Raw genomic sequence first — 18,566 nt, forward strand, 5'->3', positions numbered from 1 at the left:
TCTACAGACTAGGAGCAATTTACATGGCCCAGTGGTCAACTGCAAGACTTGGGGACGTGATAAGAAAGGCACATGGAGCCACAGAGAGAACATGCCAACACCACACAGACAGCACTCAGAATCAGGTTTGAACTCAAGTCTCTGGTACAGAGGTAGTAACTTGACGAACTTTCCCAGTACTGCCTAAAGAGGGCCATGCTGGAAGAAAGTGGTTACTAAATGACAGTAATAGGAATGAAAACTGAAAACTCTTCGGGGAGCATCGTTGTAAGGATTATCAGAGATTCTGTCAGGTATTACTGCCATTTCTGATTTTAATTTGGATTAAAATGCTTAGCTACCAGAAATTCTTGCTAGTTGTGGATGGAGCTGAGGTGCTTGACGAAGCAGTCCCCCCAGTCCATGTCAGGTCTCACCTATGTAGAGGATGCTGCATCAGGAGCACCAGATACAGTATGTGACCCTGATAGATTTACCAGGTGAAGGACTGTTTAGGTCTCTGAATGCAAGTAAGGGAGGTGGTGAATAGCCATACTTGCAGGGATAAGTGCCAGGAGGGAAATTAATAGGGAGGGATGAATAATCAAGGGAATAATGGAGGGAATGATCCCTGTGGAAAGTGCAGAATTGTTTGGGGGAAGGTGGAGGTAAAGACATGTTTGGTGTTAAGGCAGCAGGAGATGGGGTGAGCGCAGATGTCTGGGAAATTGAGGAGATGCTACTGAGGAAGGGGTGGAGGGAACCCCATACTTTGGAGGAGGAAAATTTACCAATAGCCTTTGCATATTCCCACTCCATGGGAGGCCCCTGTTCTCTGTGATTTTTACAAATGACTTGGAAGGCTGGGTTACTAAGCTTACAGATGAAGACTAAGGGTGGTGGAGTGTTGGATAGTACAGTAGGTTATCATAGGTCACAACAGGACATTGATAGAATGCAGAGCTGGGCAGAGAAATTGCAGATGGAATTCAATCTGGAACGTGAAATGATTACTTTGGAAGATCAAATTTTAAGGCAGAACACAGGATTAAAGGGAGGCCTCTAAGAGGGTTCTAGGGATCCACCTCAGTTGATCACTCAAAGTTGCAGAGCAAGTTGAAGGGTGGTTAGAAACCACATGGTGTGTGGTTCATTAGTTAGGGGATTGAGTTAAAGGGCTAGGAGGTAAAATTGCAGCTGTATAAAACTCTGGTTTGACCATACTTGGAGGTTGTGTTCAGTTGTGGCCACCCCATTATAGGAAGCATGTGGAAATTTTAGAGAAGACGCAGATGAAATTTATTAGAATGCTGCCTGCATTAGAGAACATGTCCTATAAGAAAAGGTTGAATGAGCTAAGACTTTTCTTTTTGGAGAGGAGGATGAGAAGCATAGATGATAAGAGGCATTGACAGAGTGGATAGCCAATGCCTTTTCCCCAGGGTTAAAATGGCTAAAACAAGGAGGCATAATTTTAAGGAGATTGGAGGAAAGTATAGTGGGGGAATATCAGAAGCAGTTTTTTTTTTTACGTAGAGTACTGAGTGTGTCAAAGGGTGGTAGATGCAGACAAGTTAGGAGCATTTAAGAGACTGTTGGGCATATGAAAGAAAGAAAAATGGAGGCTATGTGGGGGGGGGCTGGGATTAGACTGATCTGAGAGTAGGATAAAAGGTTGGCACAACATCATGGGCTGAAGGGCCTTTATTACACTGTTCTATGTTCAAGAAAATCCAAACAAGTGCCTTATAGTAATTACTATAGAAAATAGTAATTCAGCCAGCGACTGGCAGATTTCCATTAACAGTTGTGTGGATATCTCTATTGAAAGACTTGGCACTAAGTTTGTTGTGTTCTTTTCCTTGGTGGAAATATGCCATTTCTCTATATCCTATCAAATCTATCAACAACCCACAACGTTCTTCTAAACTTGAGGAACAGAAGTGGAATGAACACTTTGTAATTATATAATTTCTTAAACCACAGAAAATGTGTACTTCACACCCTAAAACACAACTTTCTCAGATAAGGTCATAAACTCAATGGATTACAATAAATCTTTGTACTAGAATTATCTTCTTGCTTCCATTTTCAAATGCAAGATAACCGAAAAAAATCCACTAATCTTTTACTGTTTACATTCATAAGATCTTCCACTATTTCCTCCTTCATAATTGTAATCTGTTATTTTTCTCTTAGATCCAAAGATCTTTCTCAAAATGAAGTCCTTTCAAAGAGGTATAATACTGTCTTTGAGCAGGAATCTCAGTGTGACAATGCAGAATTTCAGAAAGTGACTGGGAAGGAAAGATACTAAAAATTAAATCTATTCTATAACAGAGAATCTCTTTTTATTGCCTCTTCCTGACTTTTGAATTAACTACATACAGGCTGTTATTTTTTTCAGCAGATCCATTACAGCATTTATAATCCATAAAATCCTTGAATCCCTTTTCACCGTGCCTTGTTATGAGTTCATTCCTCATTTTCTCCTATTCATTCAGTATCTCATTATCTACACCTCTAGCATTTGTCTTAACTACTCCCTGTGGGCACAGATTTCTCAACGATTATTGAATAACGTGCTTTCTTCCAGGTTCCCCGTTAGACATATTGATGATCGTACCCTTGTTCTACTCTCAACTTCAGTGCATTGACTTTATCATATCTGAATCACAGGATCTCTATTACAAGAATCTTTGTTTAAAAAAGTACAGCTTGCTCATTATTTCCTGGAGGTAACCAAACAGTTGTGGTAATATTCTAATAAATCTTCCTTTTTGTACCACTTTTTTTGTAATAGTTGATAGAGCAGTGTTGTAGCAGTAGTCTAATCAAGGTTCAATACATCTTCTCTGCTTATCAATTCTAGCACTCATAAATGCCGAGGCTCACTTTTTTAATGTACTTTGCTATCATTTTTAATTTTAAGTATATCTGAACTTCAGATAATCCATTGAACATCTCTCTGTGAATGTACTGAGCACAAACATTCCACATAGGTAGGAAATACTCAGGAAGTGTCACTGAAGAGTGAAGTAATGTTAACATACTGAGCACAAGCACTCCACACATATGGGAAGTACTTAGGCAGTGCAACTGAAGAGAGAAGTAAGAGAGAACATCAGGTTCCTTCTTCTATGGGCCTTTATCTTTCCCACCCATCTTGCTTCCCCTCCCCCATCTTTTTATTCTGGGATCTTCTCCCTTCCATTCCAGTCCTGTCGACTGTTTACTCATTTCCATAGATGCTGCCTGAACTGCTGAGTTCTTCCAGCATTTTGTGTATGTTGATCTATTCTCTTAACCTTCACCATTGACTGTTTTCAGGAGAGGTGTTCTCAAACAGAGAGAAGTGATTCTGTTCAATGGTTCAAATTAAAATGGAACCTACCTATTTACCTGCTGATTTACACTGGTACCTCATTTTTTATAAAATCCCCTTCATCACTGTCTCTCCACTATTTCAAACTGTGCTGCACAGCAATGAAATTCAATTCAAAGCCTTTGTAAAAGCAGCAGGGAAATCTGGGTGTAGTGGGGAGTGAGGTGGACACATCTGACAAAGAACTAACAGTTATACAAACTTAGTTCTGGAAATCAGCAGCTGGGGTGAGCACATTGATCTTCGACACAAAAAAACAGCATTACAAGCAGAGCAATGCAACTGAAAAATCAACAATCACAGCAGATGCTGGGAAACTGTAAACACAGAAAATGTTTAAAACACTGCTGCCTTTGTGGAAAGAGAAACACAAATAATATTTAAGTTCCTGCTGGTGGGTACTTTACATAAAATGTTACTTCTGCTTTTCTGCATTAGAACCTGCTCTCCTCGGTGTTTCCAGCATCTTCTGCTTTTATTACTACTTAAAATTAAAATTAAACACTGAGCTTCAGTGATTTCTGAGATTACCCTGATTAGCAGTTCTACAATGCTTGCATGGCCTTCCGCTGCTGCCATGTGTAGTGGTGTCCTGTCAACTTTGGTGCGAGCATCTCGGCTAACTCCAGCTCTGAGAAGGACTTCTGCTGTGGAGTAATGGCCATATTGTGCAGCAAGGTGAAGAGGAGAGGTGCCGAGCTGGGGAGCAAAGAGAACGATACATCAGTGACTACCTCAGAGATACCCATGGCAACCCACATCTTAAACAGCAGTCACGGGGAAGTATCAATGACAATACCTTGCCTCACGAGAAATCTCAGGGTTAAAAAGGTCCATTCTCCCTTCACCTTTCTTCCACCCTGCCTCCTCTTGAAAAATCACCATTATCCCCTGCACTATTCCGACATTTGTCCATCTTCATGCATCACCCTAACCACAATAGGCTGTGTACACAGTGTATTATCACACTTTCTATGACCTTTTGTGAGATGTGAGAGATCCAGTGTTCCCGATTACTCATAGGAAGGGTGTCCAACAGCAGCTCCTCTCAGACCGAATTGGTTGGAGCAGCAGCTGGACTCATTGAGGAGGATACAAAGGGCAGGAAGTGTTACAGGCAGGAGTGTCAGAGATACAGTCATTCCAAAGGTTCAGTTAGAAAGATGGGTGATCACTAGGAGAGGCAGGCAGGATTGTTCTGTGGCTGCTCATCGCTCAAACAAGTATACCATTTTGGATACTGTTGGGAAGGATCATCTCTCAAAGGGAAATAAGGTGCAGCCAGATCATTGGCATCTTGACCTGCTCTGTTGTACAGCAAGCTAGTGCAAAGACTACTTAAGTATTACTGATGGGGAACTCTATAGTCAGGTGCACATACAAGCTGTGGCTGTAAGCGGGACTCCAGGATGATTTGGCAGATGAATATGTGGCTGAGGAACTGGTGCAGGGAACAAGGTTTCAAATTTCTGGATCATTGGGATCTCTTCTGGGGAAGGTATGACCTGTACAAAAAAAAACACACACACAAAATGTTGGAGGAACTCAGCAATCTGGGCAGCACCAGTTGAGTTTCTCCAGCATTCTGTGTGGCCTGCTGAGTTCCTTCAGTGTTTTGTGTGCGTTGCTTGGATTTTCAGCATCTGCATATTTTCTCTTATTTGTGATCTGTGCAAAAAGGACAGTTTACACCTGACCCAAGGGCAACCAATATCCTTGTGGGCAGGTTTGCTAGAGCCATAAGGGAGGGTTGAAGCTAATCTGGCAGGGGTTGGGAACCAGAGTGATATGGCAGTTGATATACAATTAGATGCACTGCATAGTGAGACTGTGAGGAAGGACTGGCAAATAATTGAGCAAAATTGCACTTAAGGGGATGAGTTAAAGCTTAATATGGGGCTAAAATCAAAAGGGGTGATGGCTACAAGACAGAAGGTGGTGTATCTGAATGCACACTGTATACAGAATAAGGTAGAAGATCTTGCAGCAAAGTTAGAGACTATGCTGGTGTGGGGATCTCCAAGACCTGGCTGAAAGAAGATCATAGTTGGGAGCTTAACATCCAAAGACATACATTGTATCAAAAGGACAAGTAGGTAGGCAGAAGGGGTGGAGTGGCTCTACTGGTAAAAATTGAAATCCTTAGAAAGAGGATTGGAAGATGTAGAATCCTTTCAGGTAGAGTGAAGGACCTGCATGTAAAAGGACCGATGGGAGCCAGGATGTGGGCTACAAATTAAAATGGGAGATATCAAATAGGCGCAATAAGGGCAATGTTACGCTAGTCACAAGGGATTTCAATATGCAAGTAGATTGAGAAAATCTGGTTGGTGCTGGATCCCAAGAGAGGGAATTGTAGAATGTCTATGAGATGGATTTTTTGAGCAGCTTGTGGTTGAGCTCACTTGGGAAAAGGCAACTTTGGATTAGGTGTTGTGTAATGAACCAGATTCGGTTAAGATAAAGGAACTCTTAGAAAGTGGTGATCATACGATGATAGAATTCATCCTGCAGTTTGAGAAACAGAAGTAAATTGAATGAATCAGTAATACAGTGAAGTAAAGGGAATTATAGAGGCATGAGAGAGGAGCTGGCCAAAGTTGATTGGAAGGGAACACTAGTAGGGATGAAAGCAGTATAGGAATGGCTGGTGTTTCTAGGAGAAAGTTGGATGAAGCAAGTGAGATACATCCCAAAGATGAAGAAATACTCTTAAGGGAGGATGAGGCAACCGTGCCTTACAAAGGAAATCAAAGGTGGCATAAAAGCAAAAGACAGGGCATATAACACAGCAAAAATTAGTTGGAAGTTAGAGGATTGGGGAGCTTTTGAAAACAAATAGAAGACAGCTAAAAAGTTATAAGGAGAGAAAAGATGAAATATGAAGGTGTTAATAATATAGATAAATCATGGCTGATTTATTTTCTCTCAGTCCCATTCTCCTGCCCTTTCCACATAAACTTTACCCTTACTAAATAATGTCTGGATCAAAGTGACCCTGGAGAAACCCAACACAGGCACTGTTGAGCAGATTATTGGAAATGAAGTGCTGTGTGTTGATAAGGAGCAGCAAACCATCTCTTTAACTCTTTACCATCGTCTTGCTCCATTCCTACATGTGGGGTAGAGGTTTGCTGACTGCCCATTTTCTTCCTTTGGCCACTACAGTATGCAGATGTTCAATGCCACTCCTAACCGATCTAGTTTATTTCTTATGCCTCTGGTATTTGTGTCCTCTAGCCCATCCAATATACATACCCAATCCGTGGTGAAGGGAGCACCATTTGCCATCAGTGTCCGAACGTCATCATCCTGACCCTTTCGAGCTGCCTCCAACAACCTCTTCCCCAAATCCACCAGGGACATCTGAATGGATAAAAGGGTTATAAATATTAGCAGGTCAGTCAATATCCAAATACAGGTGCGTTTTCCTTAGGATATGAAATCCAAAGAACTGAAACTCAAACACTGCAGTCTTCTGGTTGCTGACATGTGTTTTAGTGAGGGTAAATCATATAACATTGTGTTTTCAATCATATTAACTGAATGCTGAGGACATTTTGGCCGCAATATTCAGGGTTAAATATATTCAAAATTATCAGCTCATCCAGTATCAGTTTCAGAAGCACTTGGACAGATACTTGAATGAGCAAAGCCTAGAGGGATATGAAATTAACGGAGGCATTGGGGTTAGGATAGAAAGGGATGGCATAGATGGAGTGGGCCAAATGTCTATTATTCAAGAAAGCAGAGGAACATATTGATGTATATCAGGAGGGTCCCAGGTTTGACTCAAAATCTATTCCAAGTTTATTTAACTTATTTACCATCACCATTCCTGGGCATGTACTGCCTCATTGGCAGGACAGAACTAGCAGAGGTGGTGGCACAGTGGTATAGAGTAGAGAGGGAATTGCCCTGGCAACTCTCAACATTGACTCCGAACCCCATGAAGTCTTATGGCTCCAGGTTAAATATGGGCAAGGAAACCTTCCGCTGATTTCCACAAACCATCCTCCCTCAGCTGGTTTTTCAGTACTTCTCTATGTTGAGCAACACTTGGAGGAGGTATTGACGGTGGCAAGGGCACAGAATGTACTTTGGGTGGGGGACTTCAATGTCCATCACCGAGTGGCTTGGTAGTACCACCACAGACTGAGCTGGTTGAGTCGTACTGGACACAGCTACTAGACTCGGACTACTGCAGGTAGTAAGGGAACCAACAAGAGGGAAAAATACACTCAACCTCATTCTCACCAACCTGCCTGCCGTGGAAGCGTCTGTCCAAGACAGCATTGGTAGAAGTGACGACTTCACAGCACTTATGGAGACTAAATCCCATCTCCATGAAACCCTCCACTGAGTTGTGTAGCACTACCACTGTGCTAAATGGGTTCGACTTTGAACAGATCTAGTAGCCCAAGACTGGGCATCTATGAAGCTCTGTGGACCATCAGCAGCATCAGAATTGCACTCAACTACAATCTATAACCTCAAGGCCCGGCATGTCCCCCACTCTAACATTACCACCAGGCCGTGGATCAACCCTGGTTCAATGAAGAGGGCAGGAGGGCATGCCTAGAACAATACTAGGCATACTTCAATATTAGGCATCACCCTGTTGAAGCCACAAAACAGGACTACTTGCATGCCAAGCACCATAAGCAGCAAGTAACAGACAGAGATAAGTGGTCACATAACCAATGGATCAGATCTAAGTTATGTAGTCCTGCCATATTCAGCCGTGAATCGTGGTGGACAATCAATCAACTCACTGGATGAGGAGGCTCCACAAATATCCCCATCCTCAATGATAGTGGAGCCCAGCACCCTTGTGCAAAAGATAAGGCTGAGATATTTTGCAACAATCTTCAGTCAGAAGTGCCAAGTATATGATCTAGCTCGGTCTCCTCCAGAAGTCCCCAGCATTCCAGATGTCAGTATGCAGCCAATCAGATTCACTCCATACGATATCAAGAAATGGTTGAAAACACTGGATACTGTGCAGGCTATAGACCCACACAAAATCCCAGCAATAGTCCTGAAGACTTGTGCTTCAGAACTTGCCGCGACACTATCCCAGCTGATCCAGTACAGCTCCAACACTTACCCAGAAATGTGGAAAATTGCTCTCAATCATCAGCAAAGTAATGGAAGGGGACATCAACAGTGCTGTCATGCAGCACCTACTCGGCAATAATCTGCTTGCGGATATCCAGTTTGGGTTCCATCAAGGCCACTCAGCTCCTGACCTCATCACTCCTTGGTCCAAAAATGGAACAAAGAGCTAAATACCAGAGATGAGGTGAGAGTGATAGCCCTGGACATCAAGGCAGCACTTGACCAAGTATGGCATCAAGGAGCCTGAGCTAAAATGGAGTCAATGGGACTTGGGGGAAAACCTTCTGCTGGTTGAAATCATACTTGACACAAAGGAAGATGGTTGTGGTGGCTGGAGGTCAATCATCTCATCCTCAGGACATTACTGCAGGGAAGTGTCCTAGGACCAACAATCTTCAGCTGCCTCATCAGTGACCTTCTTCCATCATAAGGTCAGAATTGGGGATGTTCACAGATGGACTGCACAATGTTCTTCACCATTTGTGACCCCTCAGATAGTGAAGCAGTTCAGACCCAAATGCAGGAGGACCTCAACAATTTCTAGGCTTGGGTTGACAAGTGGCAAGTAACATTCAAGCCATGCAAGTGCCAGGCAATGACCATCTCCAACAAAAAATGCTCTAACCATCATCCGTTGACATTCAGTGGCATCACCATCACTGAATCCCCTACTATCAGCATCCTGGGGGTTACCATTGAGAGGAAATTGAAATGGTCTAGCCATATAAATACCCTGTCAACCAGAGCAGGTCAAGGGCTAGGAATCCTGCGGTGTGTAACTCATCTCCTGACTCCCCAAAGCCTGAGCACCATCTACAAGGATCAGGTCAGGAATGTAGTGGAATACTCACCACTTGCCTAGATGAGTGCAGCTCCATCAACACTCAAGAAGCCTGACACCACCCAGTACAAGGCAACTCACTTGATTGGTACCCTTTCCACAAGCATCCAATCCCTCCACCATTGGCGAATAATTGCAGTAGTGTGTACTATCTACAAGGTGCACTGCAACAACACACCAAAGTTCCTAAGGCAGCACATTCCAGAACCAAGACCACTACCATTTAGAAGCACGAGAACAGCAAATACCTGGGAACACCACCATTTGGAAATCCCCCTCCAAGTCACGCACCATCCTGACTTGGAAACATTATCACCATTCCTTTGTTGTCACTGGGTCAAAATCATGGAATTCCCTCTCTAACAGCACTGTGGTGTACCTACACCTCAGGGACTGCAGCGGTTCAAGGCGGCAGCTCATCACCATCTTCTCAAGGACAACTAGGGATGGGCAATAAATACTGGCTTAGCTGGCTGCCCACATGCCATAAATAATTTTTTAAAAATTATTTACAAATACAGCACGGTAACAGGCCATTCCAGCCTAATAAGCCTGTGCCACACAATTATACCCAGGTGACCAATTAACCTACTAATTTGTACATCTTTGGATTATGGGAAGACACGGGGGGAATGTACAAACTCCTTACAGACAGTGCTGGGAATTGAACCATGTAGCTGGCGCTGTACTACTGTTACACTAGCCAGTACACCACTCTGCTGCTCATATCATAAGAGTTAATCAATTGTCAATGCTGTTGAATGAAAGATGTCTTTACTCTTGCTGGTGAGAAATAAAAGATCGTCACCACATGAATTCTGTTCAGTCACTCAATGCATCAGGGCAAGCGACTGTAACAGAGCAAGTTAAGTCAACGTTTCTATCAGTCATAATGTTGGTTAAAAAGAGCTCTCTGACCACCCACTCCAATTCTTGTATAATCTGCAAACTTACAAATCCCACCTTGCAGCACTTGGCACTGCTCTTGAAGTACACATTGAAATACCGTTTAAATGGAACAAGAGCTTCTGCTTCCACCATTCTTTCAGACACTATGTTCCACAACTCTCCTTTTGGGTGAGATATTTTCCTCACCGCTTCCCCTCCCCCACCCCCAGTAATCCTGTTACCAATTAAATCTGATTACCCTAGTATTTTGCAAGAAAATACAACACAGAAATGCGCCAGTCTTTCCCTGGGCAGGAGCATCTGGAACTAGAGGGCACAGGTTTAAGGTGAAAGGGAAGATATTTAAAGATCTGAGGAGCAAATTTTTCATACAGAAGATGGTGGTTATCTGAGATTATTCTCTCAGCAAGTGCATTCCAGATTTCAACCACCCACAGTTCTTCCCCACCATCAATGATGCCTGAAGGGATGAAGCCGCAGGAAGGAGATACCTACCATCAGAGACCCCCATGCAAACCTTGCCCTCTCCTTGATGCTGCCATCAGGCAGGAGGTACAGCAACCTGAAGATTCAACATTACAAGATTCAACAACACTTTCTTCTGCACTGCCATCAGGCTCTCAAACTGACCTGAAAAGCCTTAATATTACTTCCAACTAGATATTTTTTTTCTCTCTGTGCTGTTACGTTTACTTTGTTGTGTTTGTAATGTACTCTGCTCCCACAAAAAAAACTAACTCTCATGGCATTTATACCCTATGTATGTATGTATGTTTATGCAAATTTACTTTCCTCAAATCCCTTTAACCTCTTACTCCTTACCTTAAATCTAGGCCTCTGAATATAAATCTTTCTCACTACATACCAATACTTTTCAATTTTGTCTAACTCAGTCTTCATGACTTAAAAAAAATGAGATGGACAGTCACTTCAAAGAAAAACTGAATGAGGTGAAAAAGGATAGGATTGGAAACTGTACTTACGAATTGTAATTAATATGTGTTGTTTTAGTTTTGGTTGAGGTAAAGATACTGTCTGGCTGTCCTAACAAATTTCTCCCAGATCATTACATATCGTTATGCAAAATTCCATCTGTGGTACACCCTTCATTCCTCTTTCCCAAGACATTTTTCAGACATGTTGTTCTCCTTAAAACTAAGGGAGGAGCAATTGTGAAAAAAGAGCAAATTGCAAACATCACGAGGTTTAATGTTTTGTTCAGTAAGGCAGTTATGAAAATGCTATGAGAGAAATGAAACAAATGATCCACTTGCATGAGTCATAGGCTCTGCATGGTTTAGTGTAGCGATATGCCATTCTGCTCTTCCATCCCAGTCAGAGCTTTCACTCTTAAATAATCACTATCTTCACTTTTACTATTCAAGTACATTTTACACTTCCTAATTGAGTCTGTGTCAAAGAAAGATACAGCACAGGTCTATCAAATCCATACAACTAACTCTTACTTAATGGAATAAAAATAATTCACCATGTCACAATTCTGCAAAGTCAAAAGTTATAAATATGGTTTCCCCTGAAACTAAGAACAAGGGCCAGACTTATCTAGATGGGTACATTCCATTTATGTGCTTATTATTAACAAAAGGAAAGATCAAAAATAATCAATTCTGCCCTTATAGTGAACATTTAGTTTTAAAGTGTCTTTTGGAAATCTTCAACACCAAAGAGTACAGGTATAGGTTTAACAAGCCCAACGATATAACATCTTTCTTTTCTTAACCTGGGGCCCATTGCAAGGAATTGAACAAGCTTTACATATTGAACCTGCAGCTGATACCAATTAATCTACTGCACTGTGTATCAAGGAGCATCCATTGACTGCAGTTGATTCTCAGAATGTAATTAGCTACGTAAAAGTTTTTGGGTCCCAGATGAAATAAAAGGCATTATTTCAACACCAGCTTTCTTTCACTTCTATCTTCCAATACATAAATCTGACTCAATAATCAGAATCAGGTTTATTATCACTGGCTTAAGTCATGAATTTTCATGTCAGTAGTACAGTAAAAATAAATAGTGCAAAAGAGGAATAACCAGGACCATTCAGAAATCTAATGGTAGAGGGAGGAAGCTGTTCCTAAAACGTTCAGTGAGGATCTTCAAACTCCTGTACCTTCTCCCTAAAGGTAGTAATAAGAAGAGGACATGCCCTGGATGGCGAGTGTCCTTAATGATGGATGCTGGCTTCTTGAGGCATCGGCTTTTGAAAAGTGGTGGGAAGTGTATGCATGTGATGGTGAGGCAGAGTCTAAGATCCTCGACAGCTAGTTTTATCCTGCACATGGGAGTCTCCAATGCAGGCAGAACAAAGCAAAAGCAACACTATAAACACTGAATTAAATGAACCATTTGTGTATTTAAAAAGTTAAGTGGAATAAAACATTACTGTCTGTCAGTAAGACACTTAGGTCTGCATGGACAAGTTGGATTAAAGGGCCCACTTCTGAGCTGTATTTCATTATGTATAGTCCTATTACTGATCTCATCCTTTCATAACCACGCCTTTGTTATTAGGAGATTAGACCAACAGTCTGAGCTGCAGACTGACTGCATTAAGGAACTGGTACTTGGCTCAGTGCATATCATAATCACCAGTCTTAGTGAGGTGGTCAGGTACATTAAGGAGCTGGAGTTGGACATACTCAGGATCGTCCAGGATGCTGAGAACATCATAAAACATGAACCACTGTGCAGAAAGCAGATAGCTGGTGATCACCGGTTACAGACAGGTAGAGGGAACAATCACTGCAGGATTGCCCCAAGGCCATTCCGCTCAGCAATAAACATTCCTCCTCGGTGAAAGTGGAGGTGGGGGTGGGGGGGGGGGGGTTTGACCTCATCCGGACACAGCAAAAATTGACACCAATTACATAGGTAGAAAGTGGGAAAAGATCTTGTGCAATGAACGTAGGGAGTTAGGAAAGAGGATGAAAAGAAGGACCTTGAAAGTAGGAATTTCAGAATTACCTCTGGTGCTTCATGATCCAGAGGTTCAATGTTTTAGAAAAGACAGTGGGAGAGCTTGGGATTGGGGTGGGGGGGGGGTGGTGCTGGTGGAGATATGTCTCTACCAAAGTTGAAGGAAGGTGCTCCTTCCTTTTGCTAGTCTGCAGGGTCACCCTTGGGTAAGGCGTAGCACCTGCCCCCCCCCCCAACCCTCCGATCAGGGTCACATGAGCTGACGCATATCTTAAGTCCTGGTCATGTGACCACTGTCACCAGGCAGACAATTTCTGAAATATATTGATAAAGGCTGGGGTCACCCATCTTGTAAAGGTAGCGGCAATGGCAAACCACTTCAGTAGAAAAATTGCCAACAATCGTGGTCAAAAGACCATGATCATCCATGTCATACGACACAGCATGTGACGTTGATGAATCATTCTGATGGGATTATATTACAGATCACCACTGGGTCATTGAGGAACAGATACAGAAGCAGAAGGGGGTTAAAGTTGCAAAAGCAATTTCCCAAATTTAGACTGTGACCTTAGTGCAAGAAGTTTAGGCGGGGCAGAATTTAGGGTTAAGGTTGAACTATCCCGACGATTTAAATCAGGATGTCGATAGTTCAAATAGTAGAGCTACTATTCGGAAATTGACCTGGCCAGATGGTCATCCTTTCAGTTGGAGAATACTTAGGAAAAAGTGATGGCAATTTCTTGTTATAAGATAGCTAAAAATAAGGATAAGTATGAATCCTGCAGGAGAATATGAAGTTGAATTAGGGTGGATTAAGCAATAACCGGGGAGAGTTTATTGGAAAAAGTTGCTTTTGGGCAAGTGCTTGCTTGTCTGACATTCGGACGGTATTTAAAGACCAAATGCACAGAGTATGGGGATGTTCCAGTAAGAAGGACTAGGACGGCAAGGTGAGGCAGCTTTGGGTATCAAGAGAGATGGTGAATTTAGTTAAGAATGCAAAGGAAGCTAAAATCAAATAGAGGCTTTTATTATTATAAAGAAGCAAAAAAAAAAATTCAAGAAAAGCGGGAACTTTAACTTGGAGGTGGAGAATATCCTAAATGAGAACTTTGCTTCGGTACTTGCAAAGGAGAAGGACATGGAAGATAGTGAGACTTTGGGTCTCCAAAGTTTGATGGAACATACCCCAGGTTATTGAGACGGACAAGAGATGAAATTACTTGGAACTTAATCAAGATCTTCATCTCCTTTATAGGCCATAGCCAAGGTCCCAGAAGAATGGTGAGTAGCTAATATTATACACAAGAGATTCTGCAAATGCTGGAAATTCAGAGCAATACACATAACATGCTGGAAGAGCTCAGAAAGTCAGGCAGCATCTATGGAGAGGAATAAACAGTCAGCTTTTTGGGCCAAGACCTTTCATCAGAACTTGATGATTCCTAGCTTAATTAGTGTGGCAACATATGGTGGGCCTATACTGTTTAGTATATACTGTTTCCTATACTGTTTAGTTATTCCTACACACTTGCAGAGAGATACAAATACATTGAAATAAACCCTGCTGTTCAAAGTCCTCCTCACCCATGGACCATTTTAGTTCCTAAACCACAATTCCACTCAGTAAACCTGAGGGAGTAAAAAGTAATTAAAAACAAAAATGACCAATGCCTGTTGACCTTTGGCCCCATTAGTTTCCCAGAAATCTTTTAAGCAACTTCTGTTGTAGCACTAGTAAACCACTGTTTAGTACAAAAAGTTGTTTGTTTTTGAAGTGGTGACAAATATAAACAAAACTGAAGGTACAGCAGTGGTTAAGTTGTATACGGATTTTAGAAAGACATTTAATAAGGTTCTTCTTGGTAGGCTCATCAAGAAAATGGTGAGGCATGGGATCTAGTGAAAGGTGGGAGTGTGGCTTCAGAACTGGCTTTCACACAGAAGGCACAGCGTAGCAACAGAAGCAAAGTGGAGGCTCTGGGACCCCTGCTATCTGTGATTTTTATAAATGACTTGGAGGGTGAAGGGTGGGTTAATAATTTTGTCACAAGGTTGGTGATGTTTTGGATAGTGTTGTCCTCAGTTGCCACTGGAACTAGATAGGATGTAAAGCTGGGCAGAGAAGTGGCAGACAGAGTTTAATCCAGAAAAGCATGAGCCAACTCGCTATGGAACATCAAACTTTGAAGTGGAGTTCAGTGTTAATGGCCGGATTCTCAGCAGTGTGGAGGAAGAGGTATTTTGGAGTTCAAATCCAAAGATCCCGCAAGGTTGCTGCACAAGTTATCAGGGTGGTTAAGAAGGCGTACGATGTGCTGGTCTTCATTAGCCAGGGAATTGAGTAATGTTGTAGCTCTAATACAGGCACATGAATGTAAGAAAAATGGAAGGTTATAGGCTATAAAGGAAGGACTAGATTCATCATGCAAGTTTATATAGGTCAACGAAACATTGTGGGACAAAGAGCGCATACTGTATTGTTCTAAGTTGTATACCACAAGGATTGGTGCTGGAACCTTTGTTTATAATGAACTACTTGGATAAGAATATATCATCAACTTTGCTGACACCACCAGCATTAATGGATGGAAGGCAGAGAGGAATGTTCTCACAACCAATGGACTCACTTTCAAGGACTCTTCATCTTATGTTCTCAACATTTATTGCTTATGTATTTATTATTATTTCTTCTTGTATTTCCACAGCCCATCTTTTTGCGCATTGGTTGGTGTCTTGTCCTGTTGTGTGCAGTCTTTCACAGATTCTATTGTTTCTTGTATTTACTGAAAATGCCCACAAGAAAACTAATCTCCTGGGGCTGTCCTGAGACTACTATTACAGCATACAGAAAAGTAAAGTACACTGGGCCTTCCTGCTTAAATCAATTAACAACAGGTTGCAATTTTACATCCCTGGTGGTGTTTTCCCCATTGAAATGCAATGCCACAATGCCCTATGTCTGGATCAGCATAGGGATAAACTTCCACAATTTTCATACCATGTGAAGTCACGTGAACCATAAGTAATTTGTTGATGTGGTTAAAACAACACCAAAGACGTGCCCTATTCTGGGCTAAGCTTTGTGGTTCAGTCTAAACACTGCTATTCTAAAGATCAGCCCCACAATTCCCTTTCCACTTGTTATTTGAAATTATGAGGGGATTTTTGTCATTGCACACAAACAGGCAGATGCACATTTCATGTAAAAACTGACAATGTAATAATTGCCCGAACAATCCTGGACCTGCGGTAGAAACGGGGGTAACTAGGGGTCTCAACGGTGAGGTCTGAGGGGAAGAAAGAATCATTTCCCAGGGCCTGAAAATGAATCCAACAACACTGGTCCCCATGGAACTGAAGCTTTAACTAGTGAACAATACATTTCCCTCCTCGAGAGTGGGGGCTCTATTCCAACCCTGGGAAAGGAAGTCAGTACCAGGTGGGGGAAAGAAGGATCAGTGTCTGGGTGGGTGAGAAATGTCCCTGTTTCTGAACACGGGGCGGACACGGGACACCGACAGGAGGGTGTGTCACCGCCTTTCACCGACACCCGGTTCACGGGAGGTAGGGCTAGGGTGAACGTATCTGCCCGGGAGGGAGAGAGGAATCACTCCCCAGTCTTCAGCGGGGTGAGCCCAGTAAGTGGGGGAGGGGCAGAAAGAAGGGTCACCGACACAGGGGTCCGAGGCGAGGCGAGGGGAGTACATCGGGAGGCTCCCGGTAACTGCCCCAGCGAGAAATCGGGCGACGCGTTCCCGGTAAGGGGGGAGGGTGGGTCACGGACTGCCACCGACGACGGGATGGAGCGGCGGCCCCACGGACGACGGACACCCGGGACTGAGGGAGCGGCGGCGGCGGCAGCGGCCGGGCGGAGACAGGAAACGGGGCCTGGCGGCGGTTCCGGGGGAAGTCGCGGAATTTGCCGAGACTTCCACATCCGGTGGAGAAACCTGGAATTAAAACCCGCGCCGACATTTACCTCAGCGGCCACCGCCCGGCCTGGCTTCCGAGCCCGCGTTTTCTGCCGGCCCGCCCGATCGCCCAGCCGGCCGGTGCTCCGCCCCTCTCCCCACGCCCGCTCCGAGCCACCCGCTGCCGGCACCCGTTTTAAATTTTGTTTAAAAATAAAAGGCGTCCAAGATGGCGGCGACTGTTCGCCGGAAGTGGACGGCCCCGCGGAATGATACACGGGGAGGTGAGGCGGCTGACTGCCGGTTAGCTGGCCCTCGCTCTCCCCGCCCGCTCGTCCAGCCTTCCTCGAGGCTTTCCTTCCCCCCACCCCTCCTCCTCTTCCATTGAGTCTTTCGGTCTTCACGTTCAGGACCACGGCGTCTGGCCGCCCTCTCGGGATTCTATTTTTGCTCGGAGTTGTTGCCCAACCCGGGGGTGAAGCGGTCAGATATAGATCCGGGCACCGATGTTTTGGCGCGCGGTTTGTGCCAAGTCCGGGGGGGGGGGCGGGGTCGGACTGTGAGCGGGGACTTCGGAGATAGATAGTGCTAGGACCGGGAGGCTCGGGAATGAGGGACCCTGGGGTTGGAGAGTGCAGGAGGTTCGGGGATGAAGGGACCCGGGGGTTGGAGAGTGTGGGAGGTTCGGGAATGACGGACCCGGGGGTTGGGTGGACCAGGGTCTGGGGTCAGTTGGTCTAAGGGAGCTGGGAGAGGGAATTTAGGGACAAGGGACATTGTGGATCCATAGGATCTCAACGATGGTGCAGGACTCAACATAGGATCTCAACCAAGGCATGGAGAGAGCTGGGGATGGATTGCACCTGGACAGGGAAAAGAGATATCAGTAGAATGAATGTTTAGCAATGCAGGATCTGAAGGTCAAAGAGAGCAGAGATTAGGCGCCCAGGTGTTGGTGAGGGCGATCTGAAGGACTAAGGGACCTGGATCATTAAGTGTTGAGGACCTGGGGGAGATTTCAGGGCCAAGGGAAATGGGTCTGCAGGATCTCTACCAAGGTGATTTGTGTTTTGCTGTCAGATCCCTGAGGGTTGGAGAGGGATGGCGGACAGGGCTCAATCCAGTACTGGGTACCACCTGCAGTCAATGATGGTGAAGCAATAGACTGGGTCACTGGTCATTGTAGTTGGAAGAATTTAGAGACAATAGTTATCAGCAGAAAGATAGGATTAGGGAAGGAGTGTAGATCAATTGTTGGATGATGTAGGGCAGAGGTTGAGTGGGGAATGCGTGGGAATCAATGTACTGGAGTTCCATGCTGTGCAATAGCAAATGAGGTTTTGTTGGGCCAGTGAAGGCATATGGGGAAAAAAAGCTGTTTTTTAAAAAATTTAATATGATTGGGGTATGAACAATTTGTGGTGAATGTTTGACCCATAGAAACATCTGAGGAAACCCTTGGAAGCATTAATTT

The 18,566-nt window shown here is 43.7% G+C and overlaps 1 protein-coding gene across 1 annotated transcript in view; it reads right to left on the reverse strand.

The window, feature by feature from the left end:
- Nucleotides 1–17,385, reverse strand: part of gabpb2b (GA binding protein transcription factor subunit beta 2b) — a 36,295-nt gene extending 18,910 nt beyond the window's left edge. Inside the window, exons 1-3 of the mRNA XM_059980311.1 lie at nt 17,161–17,385; nt 6,623–6,730; nt 3,896–4,063 (exon numbers count right to left, since the gene is read on the reverse strand). Coding sequence (XP_059836294.1) covers nt 3,896–4,063; nt 6,623–6,730 — 276 coding nt within the window. The 5' untranslated portion in view covers nt 17,161–17,385. The remainder of the gene's footprint in view (nt 1–3,895; nt 4,064–6,622; nt 6,731–17,160) is intronic.
- Nucleotides 17,386–18,566: the final 1,181 nt, after the last annotated feature.

Source organism: Hypanus sabinus, chromosome 9, assembly GCF_030144855.1.
Source record: "Hypanus sabinus isolate sHypSab1 chromosome 9, sHypSab1.hap1, whole genome shotgun sequence".
Lineage (NCBI taxonomy): Eukaryota > Metazoa > Chordata > Chondrichthyes > Myliobatiformes > Dasyatidae > Hypanus > Hypanus sabinus.